The 21,674-nt window shown below is 44.9% G+C and overlaps 1 protein-coding gene across 4 annotated transcripts in view; it reads right to left on the reverse strand.

The window, feature by feature from the left end:
• The window catches only part of DENND1A (DENN domain containing 1A), a 924,202-nt gene that overhangs the window by 116,030 nt on the left and 786,498 nt on the right, over window positions 1-21,674 (reverse strand). For all 4 annotated transcript variants that reach the window (XM_075324120.1, XM_075324118.1, XM_075324119.1 and 1 more), the window contains exons 17-19: window positions 16,702-16,773; window positions 15,444-15,500; window positions 5,704-5,835 (exon numbers count right to left, since the gene is read on the reverse strand). In XM_075324120.1, the coding sequence (XP_075180235.1) occupies window positions 5,704-5,835; window positions 15,444-15,500; window positions 16,702-16,773 (261 nt within the window). The remainder of the gene's footprint in view (window positions 1-5,703; window positions 5,836-15,443; window positions 15,501-16,701; window positions 16,774-21,674) is intronic.

Raw genomic sequence — 21,674 nt, forward strand, 5'->3', positions numbered from 1 at the left:
CCATATCATTGTGATTTTGAATATTCTTCTATGTATAGTAGCGGTATATTATTCTCCATAATACATACCAAAGCTGCTGTAGAGAGAGGATTTTTGGTACTTACCATAAAATCACTTTTGTTGTAGCCTTCTTGCTTTCTGTGTCCCCAAATATAACACCTGAGAAGCATGTTTTCCTTTTTGGATAATAGGACCCTTACTATAAATTATATTAGAGGTCACGCATGATCATATCATTGTGATTTTGAATATTCGTCTATACATACAGTGCCTTGCGAAAGTATTCGGCCCCCTTGAATTTTTCAACCTTTTCCCACATTTCAGGCTTCAAACATAAAGATAAAAAATGTTACTGTTCTGGTGAAGAATCAACAACAAGTGGGACACAATTGTGAAGTTGAACGAAATTTATTATTTATGTTAAACTTTTATAAAAAATAATAAACTGAAAATTGGGGCGTGCAATATTATTTGTCCCCTTTAAGTTAATACTCTATAGCACCACCTTTTGCTGCGATTACAGCTGCAGTCACTTGGGGTATGTCTCTATCAGTTTTGCACATCGAGAGACTGAAATTCTTGCCCATTCTTCCTTTGTAAACAGCTGGAGCTGAGTGAGGTTGGATGGAGGTGTTTGTGAACAGCAGTTTTCAGCTCTTTCCACAGATTCTCGATTGGATTCAGGTCTGGACTGTGACTTGGCCATTCTAACACCTCGATACATTTATTTGTGAACCATTCCATTGCAGATTTTGCTTTATCTTTGGGATCATTGTCTTGTTGGAAGACAAATCTTCGTCTCAGTCTCAGGTCTTTTGCAGACTCCAACAGGCTTTCTTCAAGAATGGTCCTGTATTTGGCTCCATCCATCTTCCCATCAATTTTAACCATCTTCCCTGTCCCTGCTGAAGAAAATCAGGCCCAAACCATGATGCTGCCACCACCATGTTTGACAGTGGGGATGGTGTGTTCAGGGTGATGAGCTGTGTTGCTTTTATGCCAAACATATCGTTTAGCATTGTGCCCAAAAAGTTTGATTTTGGTTTCATCTGACCAGAGCACCTTCTTCCACATGTTTGGTGTCTCCCGGTGGCTTGTGCCAAACTTTAAACGATACTTTTTATGGATATCTTTGAGAAATGTCTTTCTTCTTGTCACTCTTCCATAAAGGCCAGATTTGTACAGTGTACGACTGATTGTTGTCCTATGGACAGACTCTCCCACCTCAGCTGAAGATCTCTGCAGTTCATCCGGAGTGATCATGGGCCTCTTGGCTGCATCTCTGATCAGTCTTCTCCTTGTTTGAGATGAAATTTTTGAGGGACGGCCGCGTCTTGGTAGATTTGCAGTGGTGTGATACTCCTTCCATTTCAATATGATTACTAAAAGATTTCCACAACTTTAAACATCCCAAGGAGCACTGTGCAAGTAATCAAATCCGGCTTTAAACTTCTCCACAACAGTATCACAGACCTGCCTGTTGTGTTCCTTGGTCTTCATGATGCTCTCTGTGCTTTAAACAGAACACTGAGACTATCACAGAGCAGGTGCATTTATATGGAGACTAGATTACACACAGGTGGATTATATTTATCATCATCAGTCATTTAGGACAACATTGGATCATTCAGAGATCCTCAATGAACTTCTAGAGTGAGTTTGCTGCACTGACAGTAAAGGGGCCGAATAATATTGCACGCCCAACTTTCAGTTTATTATTTTTTTATAAAAGTTTAAAATAAGCAATAAATTTTGTTCAACTTCACAATTGTGTCCCACTTGTTGTTGATTCTTCACCATAAAATTAAATTTTTTTTATCTTTATGCTTGAAGCCTGAAATGTGAGAAAAGGTTGAAAAATTCAAGGCGACCAAATACTTTCGCAAGGTACTGTATGTATAGTAGTGGTATATTATTTTCCATAATACACACCAAAACTGCTGTAGAGAGAGGATTTTTGATACTCACCATAAAATCACTTTCTCATACCCTTCTTGGTTTCTGTGTCCCCCGATAAATCACCTGAGAAGCATGTTTTTCTTTTTGGATAATAAGACACTTTGGGGTGAATTGATACACTGAAAATCCCTAATCAGCCACCATATGTGTGGATTAGGATGCACCTGAATTCTACAGCCATCCATAGACATTAGATGACCGGCTAGCCATTGTATGTGTGTGGGGGCCTCCTCACTTTTCCCCACTGGCAGATGTCTGAGGTGAGAAGAATCAGGCAGTTTGTTTTAACATTTCTATTCCTTAGTTCTCAGAGAGATAAGTGGCCATAGAAGCGTGGCAGAGGCGTAACGGGTAACAGCACTTTCAAGTAACTATTCAGAATAGCCCGTTATATGAGTGGTCACCAGGAATAACATCATGTCAGGTCATTTTATGCCTTATCAAAAGAAGAGCTATGGATACTGGCAGGTAGGAGGCACTTCTGAGGACTTCCCATCTAGTGGCCACATATTACGATGGACGGGATCCTGAGAACCGATTGGCATCAACTTCAGTCGGGAGTGATGATTGTGAGACGACCGTGTCTTTCATCCACTAGCTATATAATATTAAGTACTTATGATTTTATTTTTAGAAGGTCCACCTAAATATCTCCAATTCTGGTGTTTGCACATGCTCAGTAGTTTAGTTTCACCACCCATATCTTCTTGCACATGTGCTAGAAAGTAATTCTTGCTTTTGTGCATGGAAAACTAGACAAGGTCTCTTCTCACCTTCTCACCATGAACACATTACAAGGACGTTCTGAGAAGGGAGTAAGATGGGTTAATATCTCTTTAATAAGCACAACCCATAATAATTTGTCAGTGAATGCATCGGGTGCTGTCCGTACAGACAGAATATTTCTACGGCTTGCTTGCCGTCTATTCACTGCTTCTCTGATTCCAGTAGGTGGTGTCTCGACTTCATGGATGTAGAGCTGTTGACTCACGGCTCAGAATATACTGTGCAGCTCTTATATCACAGGTACAGTAATGACACAATGACAGGAAAACTACACGATGTCCCCATTTTCTGAAACTTTTGGACAACAAAACAATGTCCCTGTCATAAAAAGTCAATTTCAAGCTTTGTATGACACTTACACACACACACATATAAATAAGAAAACACCGTGCTACACTGTTGCTGTCATTATGAATGTTCCTACCATCATGCTTTATCCGATAGGACCAGCCTGGCCATAAGATGGTTAAAAATCCTACAGGTTAAAACTATCTCTCTAGCTATGCTTTGGCGAAAACCAAGGGGCACCTCGCCAGTAGGCCCGGTCTTAAGTTCAAGAAGTGTTTCTTCTATAGACAAATTTGGGGAGTTTTCGGGACTACGCATCAACTGGGTCTGGAATTTCAATGGAGGGTAGGTCACCTCTGCAAGTGGTAACTAGCTTTAAATACCTGGGAATACACATACAGAAAGACCATACACTAGACCTGCAGACAAGTATAACACCACTTCTGGAGCACGTTAAACTTAAATATAACTTGTGGAGCAAGCTACCCCTGTCAGTGGTTGGCAGAATAAATTTAATCAAAATGATATTACTTCCAAAGCTTAGTTATACACTACAACATAGTGCAGTATCAGTACCCAAATCCTTCTTCTCAATGTTGAACTCGCTTACTACCTCTTTCATATGGGGGAAATCCAGACCCAAACTTCGGTTATCAATTTTACAGAGATCCAAAAGACTGGGAGGGATGGCTCTGCCGGAGTTCTTCCTCTACTACCTCGCGGGACAGCTTAGGGCACTAGAGACTTGGATGCCTGGATGTCAGCTGCCAAACTCTGAGAGACACTTGGCACACGCGGCTGGGACTGATTGTTTAGTGGGTTTTCTGGAATCAGAAAATCAGAAGGACTGAGAACACCACGGCAATTACCCCTCCTCAGGTTGGCAAGATTAGTCTGGCCACAAGCCAAGAGGGTGGTACACTTCGAAGGGGTGGTGGCGGAACTCCCATTATGGGGGAATAGCCACTTCCATACTCTGGGAGATCACCCCTCGGCGCACTTCTGGGCCACTCACAGCGTCAGTGCATTAGGTGATCTTTTTGTCCCGGGAACCACAACCTTCAAGTCCTTTGAACAAGTCCAGATTGAATATAATGTTCCAAGATCACAGTTTTTTAGATACCTGCAGATTCGAACAGCGATTCAATCCCACATACAGAAAATTGGAGTGAGGAAATTGATATCATCACTTCCTATGATAGGTATTCTAAAATCACAAGGACCTCGAGGCCTCATCTCAGCTATATATACTTACCTGTTGTCGGTGGGGGTGGAGTCGGACCCCTTGCCAGCCCAGGATAGATGGAGATCTCTAATTCCCTCTCTACATGGAGAGGAATGGGAAGAGATATTGGAATCTCCGACTGCGGTATCCCCTTCAGTTAATAAGTTGATTCAATGCTACATTGTCCACCAGGCATACCTTACTCCAACTCGATTATTTAGTATGGGCCGTTCTCGTACATTGGAGTGCCCGAGGTGTCATCTCTCAGGGGCAAATTTCATACATATGATCTGGAGCTGTCCTAATATATCTTCCTACTGGCGGGGAGTGACATCTCTGCTGACATCGATTGTGTCGATTCCTGTTTTGTGTGACCCTTTGATATGCCTGTTTGGGGTGGTGGAGGAAGAGTCCTGGGATCATTACATGACAATATTCCTCAGAGAGGCATTGTTTCTGGCTAGAACATTAATAGCTCTGAGGTGGATGGGAGATTCGAATCCAACTGTGCGGTCCTGGGTTAAACTAGTCAATGCAACCATAGTCTATGAGCGGGTGGTATATTATAATAGGGGGTGCCCGGGAAAATTTAACAAAATTTGGGGTTTGTGGAATTCTTCTCCAGACACACTTGCGGAGGTTTGAGGGAGATTATGCGGATAATGGTGGTTCCCGTTAGATGTTGGGATATGAAACACTGTCCAATGGTATATTGAGATATAATAATGCAATGTGGCTGTTGTTGTTCTTTCTTTCTTTTCTCCTTTTTCTCTTCCTTTTTCTATCTTGTTTTCACAATCTGGTCATGCTGATAGTTAGAGCTGTTCTTATGCTCAATATAAAATTAGATATATATGCAAACGATAAGAAGTATGGATAATAACATTGTTCTATCTTAAGTGCTAAAGATATTATGGACTTTATATGACTGTTCATTGTTATATTCAAATATTACTATCTATATACTGAGCTATCTTTATATGGCAAATGTCAGTTGTACCATGTTTGAAATTGTTAATAAAACGAAGTTAAAAAAAAAAAAAAAAGAAGTGTTTCTTCTACACATGGTAGGATGTCATCGTTCCAGTTCATGAATCTGCATCGAGCCTACTAATTATAAAGAGGCACCTGCAGGTAGCTGGAGGTTCAAAGAAAATTGGTCCAGAGGCCACAAATTACCAATATGGCCGTTGGACAAGGATCCTGCAAATCTTTTTTGCTTATTTTTTCCCTACATACTATATAGATGGAGGTCCAACCGTGGAGATCCCCACTTAAGACCAGAATGGGCGATTCTGGTCTCTCCATCCCCCCAACACCAAGGTAAGGAGGAGCTAAGATGAAGTGACTGTCAAATATGCATTTTGTAGCTCCAATCAAAGGCTTTAGCCCCAAGGAGAGGCATTAACGTACCTGGAACATGGTCAACATTTACTGGAACCTACCTGACCAAAATGTACTGTGATGGGTCTTCTTTCCTCCCTGCTTTTCAGATCCTTCTTTTCCAAAGACGGTGAAGGAGACATACTTGGAAGTGGTTCTTCCACGGCGACGCTGCAGCCGTTTTCAGTCAGATCCTGGAAGAAATAGAGGATGAGGACCAGATTGATAAAAAAAACCCCAAATAAATAAAAAAAGGGCAAAAACAAATTAGATAACGTTTCTACTCAAGTTACTATAGTTGTTGCACTTTTTGGGTACAATCAGTGGTCATCTGCATCAATAATTGGGTAATATGGACCTCATAGAGGGAGTCCACAAAGTTGGACTATTACAGACCTCATAGAGGGGGTCGAGCTTTCAGAACCCAAAGATGACCTACTATGGACCTCATAGAGGGGGCCCAGCTTTCAGAACCCAAACAGATGGACTATTACAGACCTCATAGAAGGGGTCGAGCTTTCAGAACCCAAAGATGACCTACTATGGACCTCATAGAGGAGGTCCAGCTTTCAGAACCCAAAGATGGACTACTAAAGACCTCATAGAGGGGGTCACGCTTTCAGAACCCAAACAGATGGATTATTACAGACCGTGCTCGTCTGTGTATGACATGCGTACATAGTAGACTACGAAATTAGTAAACCATCAAAACCGTCAATGATCTTGTCTGATGGCTTTAACTCTCATCTTTCGTCTCCTCAATCATCTTCTAAGCTGGTCATAAATTTGCGTAGAAGAGAGATAAGAGTTACCGCCACTACTTTCAGCACAAGCTCGCTGACAGATTTGACTCATTGTTGACTCATGCTGTACTTTACTATGTACTGTAATACACAGGAAGCTGAAGAAGCCCAATGATCCAATGTAACCTTCAAGAAAAACTTAATTTTAGCCCCAAATTAATGCATTTGGGGAAAAAAATGCAGTTCTAGGAATTAGGAGGGGGCAAATCGGCTGGGCACCTAAGTGCTGGGGGTACTTAGGTGCCAACAAGCCCCTTTCTCCTGGGCAGAAATATTTAGAAGAGGGAGAGGGCAGTACATTGAATCCTTTCCCCAAGTGAAGGAAAACCTACTCTGTAAAATGTGTACATGCACTTTAAAGGGAATTTATCAGCAGGTTTTTGCTATGTAATCTGAGAGCAGCATAATGTAGGGGCGGAGAGCTTTGATTCCAGTAATGTGTCACTTATTAGGCTGTGTTTTGCTGTTTCAATAAAATCAGTGTTTTATCAGTAGTAAATTAGCACCATAGGTGTCAGGTTACTCCTGGTCCAACCACACCCCCACCACTGATTGGTGTGGGTGGGGTTGTACACAGCTCAGCGTTCAGATCTGCATCAGAGAAAACTGTGATTTTATCACAACTGCTGCACCCAATATACTACATGATACATCGCTAGAATCAGGCTCTCTGCCTCTACATCATGCTGCTCTTAGATGAGGTAGCAAAAACCTGCTGACAGATCCCATAAAGTAAACTGCTGTCTTTTCAGATAGTAGTCCGCTTGTGCACACATGTGCATTACCTTTATTTTTAAGGTCTGATCATAGATTGTTTTGTATCATTCACTAGAAAATAGAAATATTTCCAATTCTTTTAGGTCAATTATTGACCACAGATGGCCGGTGATCGTGGATATCTGATGACGGTCACATAGAATGAATACAATGTTCCTCTTCTAAATATATACGGAGTGTACCCTCTCCTAGTATCAAGATACGCGTCTGTCACAAATAAGACCGTGCTGATCCAGGCAGATATAGAAATGACACCCATTCCAGACAGATGTCACATTAGCTGCCTCTTCATTGACGGATTCCAGCATGGCATCAACACGTACAGGTATCCAATGGACGGTCGCGAGATGACAGATACATTGACACTGACGTTTCCAGCGTACAGATCTACACCTGACAATCTCCAAACTGAAGGGATGTTTGACAGTCTTTGATGTGAAAGACATCTACCCATCACGGATATGTCTATTTCTGAGCAAGCTATGGCAGCTGAATGTCATGGCCCCGGAATACAGAAAGGTAGAGTCTGCATTGTGGGGCTTACTAAGCCAAAAATCAGATCTCATCACCCAAGGATAAAACATAGAGGGGGTATCAGATGGGGCAGTTGCTCCAAACGTGGGGCAAATAGATATTAACCCTGATATACCTCAAGGTTATTTTTTGCCAATTTTTGGACCCGATGTCTCACCTTGCCTTGAATCTGGAACTACACCCTAATTTTTTGCCTCGATCAATGTCATCTTGCTATTTACTGTCCATTTTGACAGATAAAATAGTGATCATGTCCTCTAAAACAAATATAGGTCTTACAAATTGGGACAGTCAGACGAGGAGTAAAGAGAGACAAAGTCACATTGAGTTTATAGGGGTGTTCTCAAGTTTGAAGGTTATCGCGTAACCATGGGATAAGCGATAACCAAACCAAACCCTGAAGACCAAGGAGATCTCCAAACAAGTCAAAGGCAAAAGTTGGTGAGAAATATAAGTCTGGGTTGGGTTCTAAAATCTCTGATGATCCCCCGGAGCACCATCAAATGGAAAGAACATGGTACCACAACTTACCTGCCAAGAGAGGGTTGCCCACCAAAACTCTCAGCCTGGGCAAGGAGAGCATTAATTAGAGGGGCAGCACAGAGACCAAAGATAACCCTGAAGTAGCTGCAGAGTTCCCAGAGACTGGAGTATAAGACCACAATAAGCCGTACACTCCATAGAGTCAGTCTTCATGGAAGAGTTGTCTGAAAAAAAGCCTTTACTTACAGCCAAAAATTGGAAGACTCGTTTTGAGTTTGCCAAAAGAAATGTGGGAGACTCCCCAAATGTATGGAGGAAGGTACTGTGGTCAGACGAGACCAAAATTGAACTTTTTGGACATCAAGGTAAACGCTATGTCTGGCACCAAACTAACACTGCATATCACCACAAGAACACCATCCTCACAGTGAAACATGGTGGTGGCAACATCATGCTGTGGGGGACAGGGGAAATGGTCTGAGTCGAGGGGATGGTGGATGGTGCAAAATATGGGGATATTGTTGAGCAAAACCTGTTTCAGTCTGTCAGTAATTTGACACTGGAACGGAGGTTCACCTTCCAACAAGACAATGACCCAAAGCTACTGCTAAAGCAACACTCGAGTAGTTTAAGGGGAAATGTATAAATGTATTGGAGTGGCCTAGTCAAAGCCCAGACCTTAATCAAATTGAGAATCTGTGGTCAGACGTGAAGATCGCTGTTCACCAGAGGAAATCGCTTAACTTGAAGGAGCTAGAGCAGTTTTTCCTTGAATCGAATGGGCAAAAATCCCAGTGGCAAGATGGGGAAAGCTCATAGGGACTTATCCAAAGTGACTGGCAACTGTAATTGTTACAAAAGGAGGCTCCACAAAATACTGACTTTAGGGGGGTGAATAGTTATGCACACTGACATTTTCAGTTATTAATAATAACTTATTATCCTATTTGTTGTTTGCCTTTGTCATGGCAAACAGAAAAAGGGTCTTCTTCAAACAGTTCTCACAAAGTTGGAAACTAGCACTGTCCAAAATCTCTTTTATGCTGAAGTATTATGATTTCCCTTCACTGGAAGCAAGGCACATGGTCTGATTCCTGGAAATCAACCCATAGTATTACCCTTCCTTCACTAAACTGTACAGCGGGCACAATACAATCAGGCGAGTAATGGTCATGTGACATTTACCAAACCCAGACTTGTTCATCAGATGCTTGATAAAGAAGTGCAACGTGTCACTTGGGCATGTATTCCTCCGGATTGTGCTTGGTGATGCACGGCTCAGTATTGTGCTTGGTGATGTACAGCTCAGGACTGTGCTTGGGATTTACGGCTCGGGATTGTGCTTGGTGATGTATTCCTCCGGATTGTGCTTGGTGATCTATGGCTCGGGATTGTGCTTGGTGATGTACGGCTCAGCATTGTGCTTGGTGATGCATGGCTCAGCATTGTGCTTGGTGATGCATGGCTCAGCATTGTGCTTGGTGATGCACGGCTTGGCATTGTGCTTGGGATTTATGGCTCGGGATTGTGCTTGGTGATCTACGGCTCGGGATTGTGCTTGGTGATATATGGCTCTGGATTGTGCTTGGTGATCTGCGGCTCGGGATTGTGCTTGGTGATCTACAGCTCGGGATTGTGCTTGGTGATGTATGGCTCAGAATTGTGCTTGGTGATGTACAGCTCGGGATTTTGCTTGGGGATATATTCCTCCGGATTGTGCTTGGTGATGCACGGCTCAGCATTGTGCTTGGTGATGCACGGCTCAGCATTGTGCTTAGGATTTACGGCTCGGGATTGTGCTTGGTGATGTACTCCTCCAGATTGTGCTTGGTGATCTATGGCTCGGGATTGTGCTTGGTGATGTATGGCTCTGGATTGTGATTGGTGATTTACAGCTCGGGATTGTGCTTGGGGATGTATTCCTCCGGATTGTGCTTGGTGATGTATGGCTCGGGATTGTGCTTGGTGATGTATTCGTCCAGATTGTGCTTTGTGATGTACGGCTCCGGATTGTGCTTGGTGATGTACGGCTCGGGATTGTGCTTGGTGATGTACGGCTCTGGATTGTGCTTGGTGAGTATGGCTATGGATTGTGTTTGGTGATGTATGGCTCGGGATTGTGCTTGGTGATGTACGGCTCGGGATTGTGCTTGGTGATATACAGCTCGGGATTGTGCTTGGTGATGTACAGCTCGGGATTGTGCTTGGTTATGTACGGTTTGGGATTGTGCTTGGTTATGTACGATTTGGGATTGTGCTTGGTGAAGTACGGCTCGGCATTGTGCTTGGTGATGTATTCCTCCAGATTGTGCTTTGTGATGTACGGCTCTGGATTGTGCTTGGTGATGTACGGCTCCGGATTGTGCTTGGTGATGTATCCCTCCGGATTGTGCTTGGTGATGTACGGCTCCGGATTGTGCTTGGTGATGTATCCCTCCGGATTGTGCTTGGTGATGTACGGCTCGGGATTGTGCTTGAGGATGTATTCCTTCAGATTGTGCTTGGTGATGTACGGCTCGGGATTGTGTTTGGTGATATACAGCTGCTGCAGCTGTTCGTCCTTGAAGCTCCCGGCGGGCGCAGTGTTTGTGCCGATGTTACCAGAGGAAATTTGGACTCTGCATTTATGGAGTCAGCAGAGTGTTGGTCATTTTTATGCCTTCTGCTCCTCCACTTTCAAGTAGTCGATCACTTTGTGGCCGAGGTGCTGGAGCTCTTAAACTTTTCCACTTCTCAATAATATCACTCACAGATGATAGGTAAATATTTAGGAGGAAGAAATAACATAAGCTGACCTGTGTCACCGGTGGCTCCTATTACAGGACTGCACTGGTATCAGTGAGATCTTTACCACCAGCCGATCGGTCAGGTTAGTAAAGGTAGATGGCATAGTGGGGGAGGCTGGATTTTATATATCTCACTGGATTTCATCCTCAAAGGTATGTTTTCCGGTGATAACGGACGTCTAAAGCACCAACTATTGTCTCCTTTACAATAAATCTCCACTTTTTGGCGTCTTTTGACACAAAGAAGCATAAAAGAGTCACCTTTATTCACATCAAAAGAACGCTGAGATTAATATCTTTTGCTATAGAGATCCTTTTTGTGCTATGGGGTAGGTGATCACTTGTGCACTGGGTGCTAAAAATTATGTATTCAATCCACAAAGTACAAATCCTCCCAGGACTGACCTTTCACACCTAATCAACATTCGGAGTGTTACCCTCGGCTCGCTCCTCAGTTTGGTTTGAATTGCAAATAAGACGCGAGTCTGTGACCTAAAGCGGTCAGGTCAACAACAAAAAAAGTACAACGTGACCCATCGTGATACAGAGGAGAGGGCCAGACTCCATCCACAGCAAATTCACCGGACCCCGGAAGGTCAAGAGGAAGAGACTTCATGGAAATTTCGTGAATGGCCATAAGGCACTGGCCTGGGGAGGCAAGTCAACCTCTATACACCGTGTATTAAAGGAGTTGTACCATAGCAAAATATTAAAAATAAATTAAATAAATAAATAAAATAAATAAATAACAGAGGAATACTTGTCTTTCAGTCTTTCATAACCCCACGGATCCAGCACAGGCCGCTCCGGATTTCTCCGCTGGCTCTGGGAGGAGGGTCTGCCCCGTTCGGGGGTCACAGAAATCCGGTGACAAGCTCTTCTAGTGACCTCAAGGCTGCAGCAAATTACAGGCTGTGCTGGTGCCATGTCAAATGGGGCAGCTGAGACCTCCGGAGCAGCGTGCGATGGATCTGCAGTGGGGGCTGGAAGGATGTGTTCATATTTATTTTTCATCAATACATGCCTGAAGAAAAGAATATTTGACTTTCGGGAAGAGCCTTTCATTTATGTACTACCCACATCATCAGGAATATGGGGCATTAGTGATTCAAATGGACATTTCCCACTCACTACACTAGAGCACCAGGGATATGGGTAGTGCCCACTCACTACACTACACCACCAGGGATATGGGTAGTGTACACTCACTACACTAGACCAAAAAGGATATGAGCAGTTCCCACTCACTACACCACACCACCAGGGATATGAGCAGTTCCCACTCACTACACCACACCACCAGGGATATGGGTAGTGTGCACTCACACTCACTACACTAGACGAAAAAGGATATGAGCAGTGCCCACTCACTACAATAGAACACCAGGGATATGGGTAGTGTGCACTCACACTCACTACACTAGACGAAAAAGGATATGAGCAGTGCCCACTCACTACAATAGAACACCAGGGATATGGACAGTGCCTACTCACTACACTAGAACACCAGGGATATGGGCAGTGCCTACTCACTACACTAGAACACCAGGGATATGGGCAGTGCCTACTCACTACACTAGAACACCAGGGATATGGGCAGTGCCTACTCACTACACTAGAACACCAGGGATATGGGCAGTGCACACACTCTATACTAGACCACTAGGGATATGGGCAGTGCCTACTCACTACACTAGACCAACAGGGATATGAGCAGTGCCCACTCACTACACTAGACCACCAAGGATATGAGCAGTGCCCACTCACTACACTAGAACACCAGGGATATGGGCAGTGCCTACTCACTACACTAGAACACCAGGGATATGGGCAGTGCCTACTCACTACACTAGAACACCAGGGAAATGGGCAGTGCCTACTCACTACACTAGAACACCAGGGATATGGGCAGTGCACACTCTCTATACTAGACCACTAGGGATATGGGCAGTGCCTACTCACTATACTAGACCAACAGGGATATGAGCAGTGCCCACTCACTACACTAGACCACCAAGGATATGAGCAGTGCCCACTCACTACACTAGAACACCAGGGATATGGGCAGTGCCTACTCACTACACTAGACCACCAAGGATATGAGCAGTGCCCACTCACTACACTAGAACACCAGGGATATGGGCAGTGCCTACTCACTACACTAGACCACCAAGGATATGAGCAGTGCCCACTCACTACACTAGAACACCAGGGATATGGGCAGTGCCTACTCACTACACTAGAACACCAGGGAAATGGGCAGTGCCTACTCACTACACTAGAACACCAGGGATATGGGCAGTGCACACTCTCTATACTAGACCACTAGGGATATGGGCAGTGCCTACTCACTATACTAGACCAACAGGGATATGAGCAGTGCCCACTCACTACACTAGACCACCAAGGATATGAGCAGTGCCCACTCACTACACTAGAACACCAGGGATATGGGCAGTGCCTACTCACTACACTAGAACACCAGGGAAATGGGCAGTGCCTACTCACTACACTAGAACACCAGGGAAATGGGCAGTGCCTACTCACTACACTAGAACACCAGGGATATGGGCAGTGCACACTCTCTATACTAGACCACTAGGGATATGGGCAGTGCCTACTCACTATACTAGACCAACAGGGATATGAGCAGTGCCCACTCACTACACTAGACCACCAAGGATATGAGCAGTGCCCACTCACTACACTAGAACACCAGGGATATGGGCAGTGCCTACTCACTACACTAGACCACCAAGGATATGAGCAGTGCCCACTCACTACACTAGAACACCAGGGATATGGGCAGTGCCTACTCACTACACTAGACCACCAAGGATATGAGCAGTGCCCACTCACTACACTAGAACACCAGGGATATGGGCAGTGCCTACTCACTACACTAGAAAACCAGGGATATGGGCAGTGCCTACTCACTACACTAGAACACCAGGGATATGGGCAGTGCACACTCTCTATACTAGACCACTAGGGATATGGGCAGTGCCTACTCACTATACTAGACCAACAGGGATATGAGCAGTGCCCACTCACTACACTAGACCACCAAGGATATGAGCAGTGCCCACTCACTACACTAGAACACCAGGGATATGGGCAGTGCCTACTCACTACACTAGACCACCAAGGATATGAGCAGTGCCCACTCACTACACTAGAACACCAGGGATATGGGCAGTGCCTACTCACTACACTAGAACACCAGGGATATGGGCAGTGCCTACTCACTACACTAGAACACCAGGGATATGGGCAGTGCACACTCTCTATACTAGACCACTAGGGATATGGGCAGTGCCTACTCACTACACTAGACCAACAGGGATATGAGCAGTGCCCACTCACTACACTAGACCACCAAGGATATGAGCAGTGCCCACTCACTACACTAGAACACCAGGGATATGGGCAGTGCCTACTCACTACACTAGACCACCAAGGATATGAGCAGTGCCCACTCACTACACTAGAACACCAGGGATATGGGCAGTGCCTACTCACTACACTAGAACACCAGGGATATGGGCAGTGCACACTCTCTATACTAGACCACTAGGGATATGGGCAGTGCCTACTCACTATACTAGACCAACAGGGATATGAGCAGTGCCCACTCACTACACTAGACCACCAAGGATATGAGCAGTGCCCACTCACTACACTAGAACACCAGGGATATGGGCAGTGCCTACTCACTACACTAGACCACCAAGGATATGAGCAGTGCCCACTCACTACACTAGAACACCAGGGATATGGGCAGTCCCCACTCACTACACTAGAACACCAGGGATATGGGCTGTGCACACTCTCTATACTAGACCACTAGGGATATGGGCAGTGCCTACTCACTATACTAGACCAACAGGGATATGAGCAGTGCCCACTCACTACACTAGACCAACAGGGATATGGGCAGTGCCCACTCACTACACTAGAACACCAGGGATATGGGCAGTCCCCACTCACTACACTAGAACACCAGGGATATGGACAGTGCCCTCTCACTACACTAGACCACTAGTGATATGAGCAGGTTAATTACTCTTCCATTGGACCCTCTTGATTAATGGTAAAATCTAAGTGGTTGTTTTGGACCACTACTCCTCACCTCTGCTTTGCATTACTTATATCGGTAACCATATCTAGATGTTAATGGTTATTCTAAAGCTGGAGAGTCAGGACTATACGTTTATTACAGTATCATTTATTTACAATATATTTATTAAATATTACTTTAACATTTCATAATTGGTTCAAACCAAATCTGGCAACGTACGGGATCAATTGGCAAAAGCCAAAAGAGGCTGGTGCTTTTTTTTTTTAAAAAAAGATTAAAAAAAAAAATAAATCTGTAATTAGCTACAAATAATTAAAGCACAAAACAAGAGAACATACCTTCTGTTTCAGGCGGTTTTTCACTTCTTTAATTCCCATTTTAGCGTGGTCCTTCGCCTACGGGAGAAAATATGATTAAACTTTAGGGCATTATAGACAATAGCAATATTTTACAAACTTTAGACTTGTCTGGGATCTAAATACTGATGACCCATTCTTGAAAGGGAATCTGTCAGTAGGCTTTGGCATTTTAACTTGAGAGCAACATGATATAGGGGCAGAGATCCTGATTCCAGCAATGTGTCACTTACTGGACTGCTTGTTGCTGTTTCAATACAATCAGTGTTTTATACAGGACTAGGTGTCTGGTGACATGCAATCTTCCTGCTCTGTATAACTCCACCCCTAACAATGATTGGCTGCTGTGTACACTGTGCATAGACATCTGCCAATCAGTGGTGTGGGCGGGGTTATACAGAGCTCAGCATTCAGAAAACTACTAGATCTTCAGCAGAGAAAACAGGGATTTTATCAAAACTCCAGTAAGTGACATATTGCTAGATTCAGGGTCTCTGCCCCTATATCATACTGCCCTTACCTTATTATAAAATATCAAAAACCTTGTGATAGATTCCCTTTAAAGTAGAACATTTATGTTTGATAATGGGAAGTCTGACCCTTGGAACCCAAAAAACCTGTTTATGTAGTGCCGTACAAACCAGTGTGCTATTGCCTGCTCCTGAAGCTCATGATTCTGTTGATCAGCGATGGTCAGACCCCCAAATATTACAACAATCGCACATCTTAAGGACAGGTCATCAATGTTTAGCCCAGGACAGTCTTTGAGGAACAGCAATTGGTGTGTAAGTAAAAAGAGACTATGCGCTATATACAGTATCAACAATGCTAATAAAGTGGCTGATAACAGAGACTACATACACAATAATGCATGTGTCACTTCCCAAAAAAACTGAAGACTTGATGAGTCCCATGTAACATTAATATTACATTACCTTAGAGTAGAATATCGCATGGGGAAGTGTAGGAGAATCCATAAACCCAAACTTCCTAAAATATTCCAAAAATAATCCCATACTAAGGAAAATTATATTCTACTGCTAATTTATGATCGATGAAGATGTAGCTCCATCTACCTGCGGCCTTAAAATACATAACCAATATGAGGCTTATTTTTGAGCGGAGACCTTTGCTAATGATAAATATATAAAGGGGTCAATGGAATCGACAGTGCACAGAACAAAAGCCATTATACACAGAGCCTCCTTGTCATGTGTCTTGTCCTTAGTCTGGTACTTACAAACTTGTAGACAGTCTTCATGGCTGGATTAGCTCTGGTCTTCATGGTGTTAAGAAAGGCCCCACTTCCTTTCTGTAAGACAGAAAGAAGAATAAAAAAGGAAATAAAAAAAATAAGAAAATAATACGAAGAAAAAGAAAATAAATAATAACAGAAGTGAAAACTATTTTAATCCATATTGATGGTGGTGGATAAATATGATGATGAGGATGATGAAAAGAATGAAGATTATGAAGATGAGAAGGAGAAGAAGGAGGGGGAGAGAAGAAGGAGGAGGGGGAAGAGAAGAAGGAGGAGGGGCAAGAGAAGAAGGAGGAAGGGACAGAGGAGGAGCATAAAGAAGAGGGGCAAGAGAAGGAGGACAAGAGGACAGAGGAGGAGCATAAGGAGGAGGTGCAAGAGAAGAAGGAGGAGGGGACAGAGGAGGAGCATAAGGAGGAGGGGCAAGAGAAGAAGGAGGAGGGGACAGAGGAGGAGCATAAGGAGGAGGGGCAAGAGAAGAAGGAGGAGGGGACAGAGGAGGAGCATAAGGAGGAGGGGCAAGAGAAGAAGGAGGAGGGGACAGAGGAGGAGCATAAGGAGGAGGGGCAAGAGAAGAAGGAGGAGGGGACAGAGGAGGAGCATAAGGAGGAGGGGCAAGAGAAGAAGGAGGAGGGGACAGAGGAGGAGCATAAGGAGGAGGGGCAAGAGAAGAAGGAGGAGGGGACAGAGGAGGAGCATAAGGAGGAGGGGCAAGAGAAGGAGGAAGGGACAGAGGAGGAGCATAAGGAGGAGGTGCAAGAGAAGGAGGAGGAGAGGACAAAGGAGGAGCATAAAGAGGAGGTGCAAGAGAAGGAGGAGAGGACAGAGGAGGAGCATAAGGAGGAGGGGCAAGAGAAGAAGGAGGAGGGGACAGAGGAGGAGCATAAGGAGGAGGGGCCAGAGAAGAAGGAGGAAGGGACAGAGGAGGAGCATAAGGAGGAGGGGCAAGAGAAGGAGGACAAGAGAACAGAGGAGGAGCATAAGGAGGAGGGGCAAGAGACGAAGGAGGAAGGGACAGAGAAGGAGCATAAGGAGGAGGTACAAGAGAAGAAGGCGGGAGAGGACAGAGGAGGAGCATAAGGAGGAGGTGCAAGAGAAGAAGGAGGAAGGGACAGAGGAGGAGCAAAAGGAGGAGGTGCAAGAGAAGAAGGAGGAGGGGACAGAGGAGGAGCAAAAGGAGGACGTGCAAGAGAAGAAGGAGGAGGGGACAGAGGAGGAGCATAAGGAGGAGGTGCAAGAGAAGAAGGAGGAGGGGACAGAGGAGGAACATAAGGAAGAGGGGAAAGAGAAGAAGGAGAAAGGAACAGAGGAGGAGCATAAGGAGGAGGTGCAAGAGAAGGAGGAGGTGCAAGAGAAGGAGCAGAAAAAAGGGGGAAGAGAAGTAAGAAGAGCAGGTGGAGGAGGGGGAAAAGGAGGAGCATAAAGAGGAGGGGCAAGAGAAGGAGAAGGGGAAAGAGGAAGAGCATAAGGAGGAGGTGCAAGAGAAGGAAGAAGAGGTGATAGAGGAGGAGCATAAGTAGGAGGTGCAAGAGAAGGAGGAGGAGGGGACAGAGGAGGAGCATAAGGAGGAGGGGTAAGAGAAGGAGGACAAGGGGACAAAGGAGGAGCATAAGGAGGGGGAAGAGGCGGAGCAGAAGAAGGAGGGGGAAGAGAAGTAGGAGGAGCAGGTGGAGGAGGGGGAAGAGGAGGAGCATAAGGAGGAGGTGCAAGAGAAGGAGGAGTAGAAGGAGCAGGAGACAGAGGAGGAGCAAAACGAGAAGGAGCAAGAGAAGAAGGAGCAGGTGAAAGAGGAGAAGCAGAAAAGGGAGGGGGAAGAGAAGTAGGCGGAGCAGGTGGAGGAGGGGAAGAGGAGCAGCTTAAGGAGGAGGGTCAAGAGAAGGAGGAGCAGAAGGAGGAGGGTCAAGAGAAGGAGGAGGGTCAAGAGAAGGAGGAGCAAAAAGAGGAACCACAGAAGGATGAGGAGCAGGGGAGGGGGGAGAGGAGGAGGAGTAGAAGAAAAAATGGAAGAGTATTAGGAGGAGTAGATGGAGGATGGGGAGGAGAAGGAGGAGGAGCAGAAGAAGGAGGGGGAAGAGAAGAATGACCATAAGGAGGAGAGTGAAGAGCAGGAGGAAAGCAAAAAGGAAAGGGAAGTAGGAGGAGCAGAAGGAATATGAGCAGAAAAAGGCGGAGGAATAGAATAAGGAGGAACAGAAGAAGGGGAAGAGAAGGAGGAAAAAGAGAAGCAGAAGGAGAGGGAAGAGAAGCGGGAGGAGCTGAAGAAGAAGGAACCGAAGGAGGTGGAAGAGAAGGAGGAGGAGCAGAAGAAGGAGGGGGAAGAGAAAGAGGAGAAAACGAAGGAGGAGGGGGAAGAGAAGGAGGAGGACGAACAGAAGGAAGAGGGGGAAGAGAAGTAGGATGAGCAGAAAGATGAGGGAGAAGAGGAGGAGGAGCAGAATAAGGAGAAGAGAAGAGGGGGGAGCAAAAGAAGAGGGAGAAGAGAAGGAGGTAGAGCAGAAGGATTAAAGGGAAGAGAAGGTGGAGAAGAGAAGGAGGAAGATTAGGAGGAAAAGAAGGGAAAGAAGTGGGAGTTGAAGGAGTGAGAGGAGGAGAAGCAGGAAAAGGAGAAAAATAGAGAGCACAAATAAAAAGAGGAAGTAAAAAGGAGGTAAAAGGAGGTGGTGAAGGAAGAGGAGAGGAAGGAGGAAAAGGAGGAAGAGAAGAAGGAGAAGTAGTATGAATAAGAGAAAAAGCAGGAGTAAAAGAATGAAAAGGGGGAAGAGAGAAAGGAGGAAAGGGGGAGGTGGAGGATTTGGAAGTGGTGAAGGAGAAGGAAAAAGAGAAGGGAAAAAAGGAGTAGGCGGTGGAGGAGGAGAATGATAGGGAAGAGGAGAAGAAGAAAAAGAAGAAAGAGAAGACATAGGGGGAGGGCGAGGAGGAGAAATGAAAAATATTACATAGTAATGATAATAATTCAAGTAATAATTACCGAAGATGAAATATATAAATAAATGTAATATCAGCTGTTCTGATTGAGCAGACAATCACAAGTACATGTAATTTACATGCCAGAAACAGATACTAAAAATCTGCTGCTAGAATTTTGCTTTTTTTTTTAGGCAAAGGAGTCTGAAAAAATATCAGATTCTGTTACGGAATTCGGCCTTCAGTCTCACCTCTGAGTGCTCTACAGAGATATTTATAGTAATGAATTCATTTTGCAGCTCAATTATATGTCATAAAAATAAATATCATTGATAATTACTTTACTCATTAAATGTAGACGGATTATTAAAAATGTATTTTAAATTTATGTACCATTTTACATCTCAATTTTGCACCTCTGAGTCAAAGAGCCATCTGCTCCATCTTTCCAATACCAAAAGCTACCCGAGCCATTGTGACATGACTGTAACCTCAGCAATGGTGTGTTTTTTATTATTATATGCATGCTGCTTTGTATAGCTTTAATGATATATTATGGAACAGAATAATAGCATTTACAATAGCAAATATAATTTTTCTTAAAGGCGGGAACAGGGTTTATTCCACCTCATCTAAGAGCACCAAAATACAGGAAAAGAGACCCCGATTCCAATGATGTATCACTTAGTTTACTGCGTGAAGCAGTTGTTACACAATTATAAGTAGCATATAGCAGAGCACAGAAAGCTAACCCCACCCAGAACATAGCTCTCTGTGTACAATGTCTATTAACATTGAGCTGATTATCAGAAAAAGAGGTGTGGTCGGACCAGGGCTGACGTGCACTGTAGTCCTGGCAGTAAGAGTCTCCTGGTGAAAAAACCTTCATTGCGTGGAAACAACATCACACAGCCAGATAAGTGACACATCCCTGAAATCAGTGTTTTAACCAGTACAGCATGCTGTCTTCAGATTATATAGCAAAAACCCACTGAGAGATTTAATTTTATCTAAGGATTGGTCTCACAGCTGCTTATTATAAGAGACACTGCTATCAGTAAAAGGGGTTGTCAACCACCTTTACATTGATGGCCTATCCTTAGGATAGGTCATCAATGTCAGATCGGCCGGCACCCCCACTGATCAGTCGCTCCTGGTGCCAGCAGCGGCGGCAGTAGGCAGCCAGAAATAGTCAGTTCCGGAGCTGCTCCGTCTTCTGATAGTGGCTGCGGCTGGGTACTGCACATCTGCCTCCTATTGCTCTAAATAAGAGGCGGATGTGCAGTAACTGGCCACAGCCAATATCAGAAGACGGAGCAGCTCCGGAACTGACCATTTCTGGCTGCCTGCTGCCGTTGATGGGACAGAGAACAGCTGATTGGTGCGGGTGCCTGGTGTCGAACCCCAGCCGATCAGACATTGATGACCTCTCCTAAGGATAGCACATCAATGTAAAAGTAGTTGACAACCCCTTTAAAAAACGTTGTTAATGGGAAAACCACTTTTAAGAGCACTTTACACGCTGCGATATCGGTATCAATATCGCTAGCGAGTGTACCCGCCCCCGTCGGTTGTGCGACACGGGAAAATCGCTGCCCGTGCCACACAACCTCGCTTACACCCGTCACACGGACTTACCTGCCCTGCTCTGGCCGGCGACCGCCTCCTTTCTAAGAGGGCGGTTTGTGCGGCGTCACAGCGACGTCACACAGCAGCCGTCCAATAGAAGCGGAGGGGCGGAGATGAGCGGGACGTAACATCCTGCCCACCTTCTTCCTTCCGCATTGCCGGTGGACGGAGGTAAGGAGATGTTCGTTGCTCCTGCGGTGTCACACGTAGCGATGTGTGCTGCCGCAGAAACGACTAACAACATCGCTAAAAACCAATTAACGATTTTTTGATTCAGGACGACCTCTCCGTTGCGAACGATTTTGACCACTTTTGCGATCGACTAAGGTCGCTCGTACGTGCCACGTGCTGCGATGTCGTTAACGTCGCTGGATGTGCGTCACAAACACCGTGACACCGACTTTAATACGTTGACGATA

This window comes from Anomaloglossus baeobatrachus, chromosome 9 (genome assembly GCF_048569485.1).
Source record: "Anomaloglossus baeobatrachus isolate aAnoBae1 chromosome 9, aAnoBae1.hap1, whole genome shotgun sequence".
NCBI classification, from domain to species: Eukaryota; Metazoa; Chordata; class Amphibia; order Anura; family Aromobatidae; genus Anomaloglossus; species Anomaloglossus baeobatrachus.